General features: G+C 42.9%; 1 protein-coding gene and 1 long non-coding RNA gene across 4 annotated transcripts in view; both read left to right on the top strand.

Moving 5' to 3' along the window:
* Positions 1 to 6,489, top strand: part of LOC143288884 (LHFPL tetraspan subfamily member 6 protein-like) — a 98,255-nt gene extending 91,766 nt beyond the window's left edge. For all 3 annotated transcript variants that reach the window (XM_076597544.1, XM_076597545.1, XM_076597546.1), the window contains one exon: positions 5,845 to 6,489. In XM_076597544.1, the coding sequence (XP_076453659.1) occupies positions 5,845 to 5,957 (113 nt within the window). In that variant the 3' untranslated portion in view covers positions 5,958 to 6,489. The remainder of the gene's footprint in view (positions 1 to 5,844) is intronic.
* A 2,135-nt stretch (positions 6,490 to 8,624) lies between these two features.
* LOC143289155 (uncharacterized) lies at positions 8,625 to 10,011 on the top strand. The gene is made up of 2 exons (XR_013056196.1): positions 8,625 to 8,754; positions 9,235 to 10,011. It is a non-coding gene; the product is annotated as an uncharacterized LOC143289155 (long non-coding RNA).
* Positions 10,012 to 10,430: the final 419 nt, after the last annotated feature.

The following is a 10,430-nucleotide window of genomic DNA, read 5'->3' as shown; positions in this document are numbered from 1 at the left end:
GAAATTGAAAATTAAAGAAAAAGAAAGAAAGAAAGAAAGAAAAAAAAAAGAGCACCATCGAAGTGATAACACATAAAAGATTATCATGACGTGGGTGGCGTGCATGTTGCGTGTGTGCGTGACAGCTTTCTGACGCGTTTACATTTTATTTTTTATTTTATTTTATTTTTTTTGCTGATGCTCATCTGTCCTTTCACTTTTATAAGAATTAATTTGGTGATTAATTAACGGCATGCGCAATCATCAGATGTACTGGGTGACCTGAATTTTGAGATAAACAAGAGCAACAACAACAACAGCAGCAGCAGCAGCAACAGCGACAACAAAAACTAATCAAAATCTCGAATATCGCTTTTCAAAATGCTGCGACGTATTCATCCATAATATAATATGTAAACAGACGCATGCGTACGCCCATGCACAAACGCACCCACAGACACAGAAACACACACACACACACACACACACGCACGCGCGCACATATACGCGATGGACTTTCAACCTGATGGTTCTGGATTGGATCCCGGTATTGGCGTATTACTGGACTGGTAAAAACCTGGAGCCAGTTGCGTTGCTCGGACGGAAGAGCCTAGTATGGTCGTAACCCGCTACTAACTGTGTGTAGTAGTATGGAACTGACCAATGGCGTAGTTCGGTTAACGTAGGCATTTTAGTTACGTGTAACTGTCAAACAGTTAGAATCAAGCAATGCAACTGGCTCCTGGACCTGATCGGCGCTTTAGAATTTATGGAGATGTCAGGCGTCTGTCTTTTCATTTCTTTTCTTTTTTTGTGTGAAAAAAACAACAACAACAACAACAACAACACACACACACACACACACACACACACACACACACACACACACAACCCCGGTCATACACACGAGAAGCCGTATGGAAGCACGTGTCATGTGATGTAACACAACGTAATAGAACATAACAAAACAATATAACACGACACGACACGACACGATATCATATGACATGACATGACATGGTATGATATGATACGATATGATATATGCCATGATATGATATGGTATGATATGAAATAATATAATGTAATATAATATGATATAATATAATAATAATACTATAATATAATATGTAAAAACGCCTCCAACTTACTTTAGTCATTCCATCATATACATCGTCCTCTTTTTCCATTTTAGAGAACAAAGCAAGCAAACAAAAAACAAAAATCAACTTGAAAAAAAAAAAGAAAAGAAAAAAAAAGAAAAAAAGAAAAAAAAAAAAGAAAATCAATTAAAGAAGCACACTAAGACACGAATATTGAACAGACGGGTCACCAGAGTTCAGTCCCTTGGAACAGATCTGACATCAGCCAATCAACAGAAGATGGGACGCTCCGACAATGGCCGCCGACGCCAATAACGTTTCATTTAACGTGCCTGATCACTGCAGTGCAGTCACGCACACACACAGACACACACACACACACACCAAGACATGTGCATTCGGTGTCATGACACAATGATATACTGGACTCTTATCATCCGCCATGGCTGGTATAAAAATAATAATTATGTATGCATGTCTCTTGTGTCTGTCTGTCTGTAGCGCGCGCAGACGGAATCTGTTCTTCTTTCGTGTTCCTGTAAATTTTTGGTTTTCTGCTTGTTTTTTTTGTTGTTTTGTTTTTTTGTTGTTGTTTGTTTGTTGTTTTTGTTTTGTATCGTTCAGTACATTGTTTATTTCCAGAGGACTGGACGCGAGACAGGTAGATAGAGACAGAGAGAGAGAGGGATAGAGAGAGAGAGAGAGAGAGAGAGAGAGAGAGAGAGAGAGAGCTTCCACGACCGACAAACAAAATAAATCTGCAATCAATTACGCCTCGTGCCCACACAGTTGGATTATCAGCTGCAGCGACTCTTCCATTTCACAATCTCTGCCCCTTCGTCCCCCTCCCCCACAGAAACCCCCTCCCCAGGCCATACAAACCATCACCTCCCCCCCCCCCCCACCCCGACCCTCCCACCCCACCCCCACCTCCCTAACCCCACTCCCAAGACCATACAAACCATCACCTGCCCCCTCCTACCCCTCCACCCCACCCCCACCTCCCTAACCCCACTCCCCAGGCCATACAAACCATCACCTGTCCCCCCTCCACCCACCTCCCTAACCCCACTCCCCAGGCCATACAAACCATCACCTGTCCCCCCTCCACCCACCTCCCTAACCCCACTCCCCAGGCCATACAAACCATCACCTGTCCCCCCTCCACCCACCTCCCTAACCCCACTCCCCAGGCCATACAAACCATCACCTGTCCCCCCTCCACCCACTTCCCTAACCCCACTCCCTAATACCCCCACCCCCAACTCAACTAGCCCCCGTCGTTTCTCCTCCCTGGATCGACTTCGCCTCACGATTTTTTTTTTTTTTTGGTGTGTGTGTGTGCGGCGTTGTGATTGGCTGGTTCTCAACACGGGAGCCAATCAAACTGTCGCTTTTAGTTTGACGTATCTGCCGCTGTCTTTTGATTGTCGGCCACGGTGAAAGCGCCAGAAAGAGCAGGGGGACGGTTCGGCTGGTTTGGTCCTAAACGGGCGAAAGAAAGCGATAAATGACAAATGGGGGGGGGGGGAGGGGGGGCAGGGGGGCAGGAGGGGGAGGCGGGGACGTTTCTCGTGTCGATAAATCTTCATTTTGAGCCTCACAATTGGAGAGGTATCCCCCCCCCCCCCCCAATTCCCTCGTGGAGAGAAGAGAGAGGGGAAAGAAGAAGAAGAAGAGGAAGAAGAAGAAGAAGAAAAATAGAAAAAAAGTGGGAGGGGGGGGGGGGGGGTGATGGGAGGGTTGGGGGGGGGGGGGGGGGGGGGGGGGGATAGAGTCTGCTTCAACGGCTAGACGTCTAGGATTTGTGTTGTGTTTTGGATTTAAGAGAAGTTGGGGTTAGAGGTTCGGGTTGGAACGGGTCGATTCTTTGGTTTTTTTTTTAAAAAAAAAGTAGTTTTTATTATTTCTTTTATTTTTCATTTTTATTTTTAACGGCTAGGGTGTCTTAAAAAAAAAAAAAATGCGTGTGGTGAAGAAGAGGAGGGGTTGGTTTTGAGGATTGAAGAGAGTCTGGGTGAAGGTTTGTGTCAGGGTTTGGTGGTAGTCGATTCGTCTGGATCAGAGATCGCTGTGCGAGCAGTTCATGGCTGGTCTGTCACTGAGCCGACTGTCCTCGCGCCTAGAATCTCGGATAATGTTAGAGAGAAATATAGCCTGGGGGAGGCAGCGGTGGAAGGGGGGGCCCGGGGGGGAAGAAGGGGGCAAGGGGGTAGGGGGTAGGGGGGGGGAAGATATGGAAGTTTTATGCGATGAGTTTTTTTTTTTTTTTTTTTTTTTCAAAATAAATCTGAAGCCTTTTTTTTCAACTGCCAAAGACACTGCAATGGAAAAGTGACACATCCAGAGAGTCATCCAGTGGTTCTTTACCTTTGCAGCAAAAGCATACATAACTATATTGCTTTATTCTACTTATAACCCACGAGATCGAAAACGGCTGTGTGCAGGTTTAACCCCTTGTGATATGAGGTCAGTGTAGCACCAGTTTTAAGTAACGGCATGTATTTTCTTTTCGTTTGTGTGCGTTTCAGCGAAGTTACTGACCTTTGCTGAACAAAGGCAACGTAATCCCAAGAAGAAGGAGAAGAAATCCAACACGAAGCAAGAGAGGAGCGGCCAGCCCAGCATCGAAAGCTAAGCTGGACAGGACACGTTGTCCACATGACAGATAGCAGGATCCCGAAGATGCTTTTGTATGGCCAGCTGAAGGAAGGCCACCGTGAACGTGGAAGACCCTGCAAGCGCTTCAAGGGCACCTTGAAGACAAACCTCAAAGCCTGTGACATAGACATCGCTTCCTGGGAAACTGATGCCCTTGACCGCTCTCGCTGGAGGATGCTGTGCTCTAGTGGCATAAAGACGTTTGAAAACAAGAGAACGCTGGCCATGAAGGAGAAGCGTGAGCGAAGGAAGCAAGGCTCTACTTCTGGAGACCTTTTCCCTTGCAACACCTGTGGGAAGTGCTGCGCATCCAGAATCGGCCTCTTCTCCCATATGAGGACACACACCGACAGATAAGCCTGCCTGCCTACTCATCCGTCGGACCGACGGGAGACTCCATCAATCCCATGAAGAAGGAGAAGAAAACCAAAAACGATGCATGGTAGTTAATATCCTGATCTCTCAGCTCACTCTCCATCTCCTCAAGTGAGATGATCGCCCTTCACTGACAGGGCACTGTACTTGTCAGCACCAGTGGAAGGGATGATAACAGTCTGGCGTTAACAAGCACACAGAAAGTGGAGTGATGGCCTAGAGATATTTTCTTCCCCTCCACTAGACTTTGAGTGGTGGTCTGGACGCTAGTCATTCGGATGAGACGAAAAACCGAGGTCCCGTGTGCTAGTATGCACTTAGCGCACGTAAAAGAACCCACGGCAACAAAAGGGTTGTTCCTGGCAAAATTCTGTAGAAAAATCCATTTCGATAGAAAAAACAAATCAAACTGCACGCAGGAAAAAAAAAGAAAAAAAAAAAGGGTGGCGCTATAGTGTATTGACGCGCTCTCCCTGGGGAGAGCAGCCCGAATTTCACACAGAGAAATCTGTTGTGATAAAAAGAAATGCAAATACAAATACAAAACTCGATAACAGATTATATTTGTGAGAGAATGAAACTAACATGCAGTTAACCCTTTCACCGCCAGTCAATTTAGAGTACAAAATTCCCTTGTGGTATAAACACAGAAAAGACAGTGGCTAAGAATAGCTGGGCATTCCCTCTGCGATGTATATATAAAAAAAAAATATAGTCTGTTCAACCACCGAACATTAAGAGCAGTAGGTTCATGGATAACAGACCAATGAATGGTCACCTTTCAGTGACGTGGGTCCTCTACCACGCATGTGCATAAATGCGAGCTTGGCGGTGAAAGGGTTAAAAAAAAAAAAAAAAAAAAAAAGCACAAGCAATTAGCACCTGGATTCTAATGCACGATGCAATACAAAAGCTAGAAGTGTTTTTGCAACCCGCTTTTCCTCATTTCCCGTTCCGTGTCCCAGTGAAACATTATAACAGTATAAAACAATGAACAGAGAACACACATTAAATTTTCTTTTTCACAACTAGACGAAAACACAAGGAGAGATTATAAACGAATTTGGAATGAACGGATTTTCTTTTCAAAAGGTAAGCAAAGACATGTTAGTTTGTTTTCTTGCACCCAGTCCTCTTAGGCAAAAGGAGAGAAAAAAAGAAAGAAGAGGGAAGGAATGAATGTTTTAACCAGAAAAGACGAATACAATTATTGAAACAGACAGTGCGTACATAGAGACGTACATAGAGACAGGAGAGAGAGAGAGAGAGAGAGAGAGAGAGAGAGAGAGAGAATATGCTATCTTGAAAGAGAGAGAGAGAGAGAGAGGGAGAGAGAGAGAGAGAGAGAGAGAGAGAGAGAGAGAGAGAGAGAGAGAGAGAGAATATGCTATCTTGAAAGAGAGAGAGAGAGAGAGAGAGAGAGAGAGAGAGAGAGCTATCTTGAGAGAGCCAAAGAAGAGAGATATAGGTGTTGAGAAAAAGAGGTAGAGAGCGAACGAGCGAGCGAGCGAGCGAGAGACAAACAGACAGACAGACAGAGAAAGAGGCGGTGGGTAAGGAAAAGCAGAACTGAATTTGATGATAATACTTTCTTGAATGACTTTTTTGTGTATGTCTCTTTTGAATGAAAAAAAAAAAGAAAAAAAAAAAGCTCAAATGTTACGATCCATTTATTTTCTTCTGGATTCGAGTTGATTCCGTTTTCGTGTTTTATTGTCTGTGGCAGGGAACTGCGAACTGTTCTGGGCCTTTTACCTCACTGCATCCTCTGGGGGCCTCACCTTGCTGTGCTCCATTCTGGCCTTATGCGCGCCGTCCTCCAAAGCCGACTACACGTGACGTCACCATCACAACAAATCCCCCCGCCTCCCTCACCCCCAACTTTCTATGACGTCGGACTGAAAATATGAAGTCATCAATGGACGGGGAAGTCACGATTTCTATGTCGCGTCGATGGAAAAAGAAGAAGAAGAAGAAGAAGAAAACAAACCGTGAAAAAGAGAAAGAAACCGCTGCTGCTGTGCGATTGTTGCCGTGTATATTCCTGTCTCCCGAGTGACGCATTACTTGTATTGTGACGTCAGGGATCTGTGACGTCAGAGCGACAATGCTGGTGTGTCATTAGTCTCCTGGTGCACATGTTTGTCTAACTTATCACCATTTGTTCTCCTCGTGCGAAAAGACGACGTGCGCTTTCACGTCCATACTGTGTTGGACAAGACATCGAGGGGGTGTTGCGGATTTCCTGGAAACTAATGTCCATTCATCTGTTTGTTGATTTACTAGTTTGTTCGTTGCACTTTTTTTTGGTTTTTGTTATATGTCTGCCTTCTTTGTGAACAGTGTATTCCTATATTTAGGGTACGTTTCAATCATGTTATTATTATTATTATATATTTTTTACACACACACACACACACACACAGAGTAAAAAACAACAACAAGAAAACCCGAAACATCGAGGAAACAATCAAACAATAGAACAAACTGACAGAATCGCTATCGCAACAACGTGGAAAAAAAAGAGGGGCAAGTAAAGCTTGAACGACAAAAACAAGGTGTGGAAAATAAGACGACATTCGCGCGAGAGGACAGCCATACTTGAAACCAACTGTTCACGAAAAAAAAAAAAAAAAGAAAAAAGAAAAAAAAAGAAAAAAGAAAAGAAAAATAATTTCATTTTCTACACAAGTTATCTTGTGTGTGTGTTCGTTCTTTAGTTTAACGTCTTTTCACTGTAAGTGATATTAGACGAGGATAGGAAAAAAAATCGAGTGGGAGGGGGGGGGAGGGGGGGGGGGGAATTACTGTGTACGCATGTGAGTAAATACTTAATTACCACCGAGAGTGTCAGAAGTGATTCTCTCACAAAGTGCGGCAGATGACGGATTCTGGAATACAGTCAGCACAGTTGATCCGACTTGCTTTGTTATTGCGAAAGTAAACTACTGCAGGTTTAAGACTAAGTAAACTTATCTGTTTGTTTAAGTTATGTTTATGATCATGTACTCTGTTGTGTGATTAAGATTAAGTTAGTTTTCGTATATGTTTTGTACATCACAGAGCATGGTAACATAACTTAATTTGTAATTGAAGCTACTGTTGTTGACACTGTAAGTTCACTGTAAACATCATATTCTGAACTGTTGTGTGTGTGTGTGTGTGTGTGTGTGTGTGTGTGTGTGTGTGTGTGTGTGTTGTCGTGACGAAAGTATCGCAGTTATCGAGGATTGCGAGGTGTGTGTGTGGTGGGTGGGGTGGGTGGGATGTGGGGATATATATGGTAGGTATGGGTGTATTTCCAACGATCCAGTCGAAGCGACCAGCTCAACGTACTGTACTGTAAAGATAACATGTCGTATGATAGTCAAACGTAGTTCTTTTGTTTTAGAAGGCTTTCTCCAACTGTTTGCACCAGGAAAAGTTCGTCTGCTCTTTCTTTTCAACGTATTGTCGACGTTTGAAATGGCAGGGGTGCCCGAGGGTAAATGCGAACGGGCAAGTCTAACTGCGAACGATTGCTTTGGGTACATATTGACAATTAATACAGAAGCGGGTCTTGAACTCATTAGACGTAAGTTATTATTGGAACATCGCACAAGACTGTTGTATTGTTGGTTTTGATCTCACATGCATGCAAACACACAAACAGACATTTAAACACACACACACACACACACACACACACACACACACACACCGCACACAAACACACCCTTTTGAGAGTGCTCAGTAGCTGTGCAACATCGTTCGCAAATAGACTCACGTCAAATTATCATATGGTCTGAATGTAAACGACACTTTTTTGCAGATGCCTGTCAAAACTGATGCTCTGGCGTGTCACCAATATGCCTTCTTAATTTCTCCCAGCACTGGCACTGCGCATTCAACATATCCGATCTTCTTCTTCTTCTGCGTTCACTCGTATGCACACGAGTGGGCTTTTACGTGTATGACCGTTTTTACCCCGCCATGTAGGCAGCCATACTCCGTTTTCGGGGGTGTGCATGCTGGGTATGTTCTTGTTTCCATAACCCACCGAACGCTGACATGGATTACAGGATCTTTAATGTGCGTATTTGATGTTCTGCTTGTATATACACACGAAGGGGGTTCAGGCACTAGCAGGTCTGCACATATGTTGACCTGGGAGATCGTAAAAATCTCCACCCTTTACCCACCAGGCGCCGTCACCGTGATTCGAACCCGGGACCCTCAGATTGACAGTCCAACGCTTTAACCACTCGGCTATTGCGCCCGTCGAAACATATCCGATCAAATCAACTGTGTCAAAGTTCAAGTCCTACAACTTGCTTCTACTGATTTTAGGATTTCGAGAGCACATTTGTAACTTTGGTCAGCAGCAGTGCGCGAAGAGAAGAAAGAGCACAGAAAGAGTCAGAAATAGCTGACTGTTCATTGGTAATGGGTATTCATCAAAGTATTAGAAAAAAGGTCGAAGCAGACGTTAAATCCGTTAAGAACGCTTCGAAGTGGTGCGGTATACGAATCGTTCGCAGTTAGACGCTGTTCGCAATTACCCATACCTACCCTACTAAACAAATGGCACAAACAACTGGCACACCGAAAATGAACCCATGGCAACAGAAGGGTTGTCCTCTGGCAAAATTCCATAGTAACTCTCTCCATACGAACGGCGAAAGAGAAGACGTTAACAGCGTTTCACCCCAATCACCACCATCAAAATATTGCAAGCGGAAGGCTCTTATACTGAAGAGGTGAATGTTGACAAAGAATACCACAATTCTGACGACGGAAGCTAAAGGCTGGGTCATTCAGACACCCACTGGACATCCGAGGGGTCTGTGTAGAGGAGAAGAGAGGACTGGCCGTGCTGAGTGAGTTAAACCAAAAGTAAGTGAATGCGCTTCGTCCAAGTCTTGGCTCGCACCGATCTCACTTCGCTATAGGTTCAGCAGGTAAGGGGTTAAAAATAAAGTTTCAGTTTATTCAGACACTCGACTGTGTCGTCGGACACTTTGTCTTCCTGTCGAGGATCAAGCTAGCTAATGCATGGATAAACCGGAACTTCAGCTTTTTTTTTTCTTTCCCTTTCTGGGTGAACAGAGACCTGCTGGGGGTTAAATAATATGAGTTAAATAATATGCACGCACTCAGGGCCTGATTAAGTGCGTAGGGATATCCTGCTGGTCAGGCATCTGCCAAGCAGATGTGGTGTAGCTTTTATGGATTTGTACGAATGCAGTGACACCTCCTAAACTGAAACTGAAACCTTGAAACTGAAATCATGATTTTTATCAGTAAGACAACTGCACAGTATGGTTGTGAAATGTGTAACAACCAACCACCGGTACTCAAATAAGGAAGTTAAGTACACTTCATTAATTTGTTTTTGTGTTTGCGTCAGGACATTCATAATTCATGAAAACTGCCACGAACTGTGTACATAACTGAGATTGAAAATTTGTTGAAAAAAAATGTTATTGACCGCAATGTTTGTGATGCGAAATGCTAGTTTCGCGAAAAATGCGCGTGTATTTCCTGTTCTTTCAAGATACCTTTTTCGAGAATAAGTCCATTTCTGATCATGTTTGTGAATTTTTGCGAAAATGTAAATATGAAGCTGCTTGTAATTTTTCTTTGCTAGATCCTGTACCTTTCCTGCCTTTTGTGTGTGTGTGTGTGTGTGTGTGTGTGTGTGTGTTTCTGATAGTATGATGTATATTAATTTATTAGAGTTGGTGTATTTCCAATGCTGTTTATAATTTTGTCACAGATTGTATGTTTCGGACCCTGCATGTGAATTTATGAGAGGGTATGCGTTTATGATACTGCATGCCAATTTTTTTTTTTATGCAGCGCTTGCATTTCACATTTCTGGTAACAAAAAAGAAAAAAAGAAAAAAAAGAAGTGTGAATTCGAGAGTCAGCTGATTTGAGAATAATTTTTTTCAGCACACCTGCTTTTATGGTAGTGAGTGTTCATTCTCGCAGTGAACATTCATACTCAACTAATTCGCATTCTACCAATTTTTTGCATTGGTTTCAAATCCGACGTTTTCATTTTGTCCAGTAATCTCATGAAAGATATATTTGCTTGTGTTTAGTCCACAGTGATGTTGCTCACGACGGACTTTTTCTTTGTTTCTTTATTTTATTTTATTTATTTATTTTTTTTGAAAATTATTATTATTATTATTTATTTATTTTATTTTATTTATTTGTTTATTTATTTTTTTGTACGCTTATAGTTGACTTCATCAAGTTTTTGCGCCTTATACATATTATTTTATTATTAGTTTTTTTTTAATGTATTTATCTATTATGTAT

This window comes from Babylonia areolata, chromosome 13 (assembly GCF_041734735.1).
Source record: "Babylonia areolata isolate BAREFJ2019XMU chromosome 13, ASM4173473v1, whole genome shotgun sequence".
Classification (NCBI taxonomy): Eukaryota; Metazoa; Mollusca; class Gastropoda; order Neogastropoda; family Buccinidae; genus Babylonia; species Babylonia areolata.
Note: the sequence above shows the minus strand (reverse complement) of the source record. Positions and strands in the feature narration are given on the sequence as shown.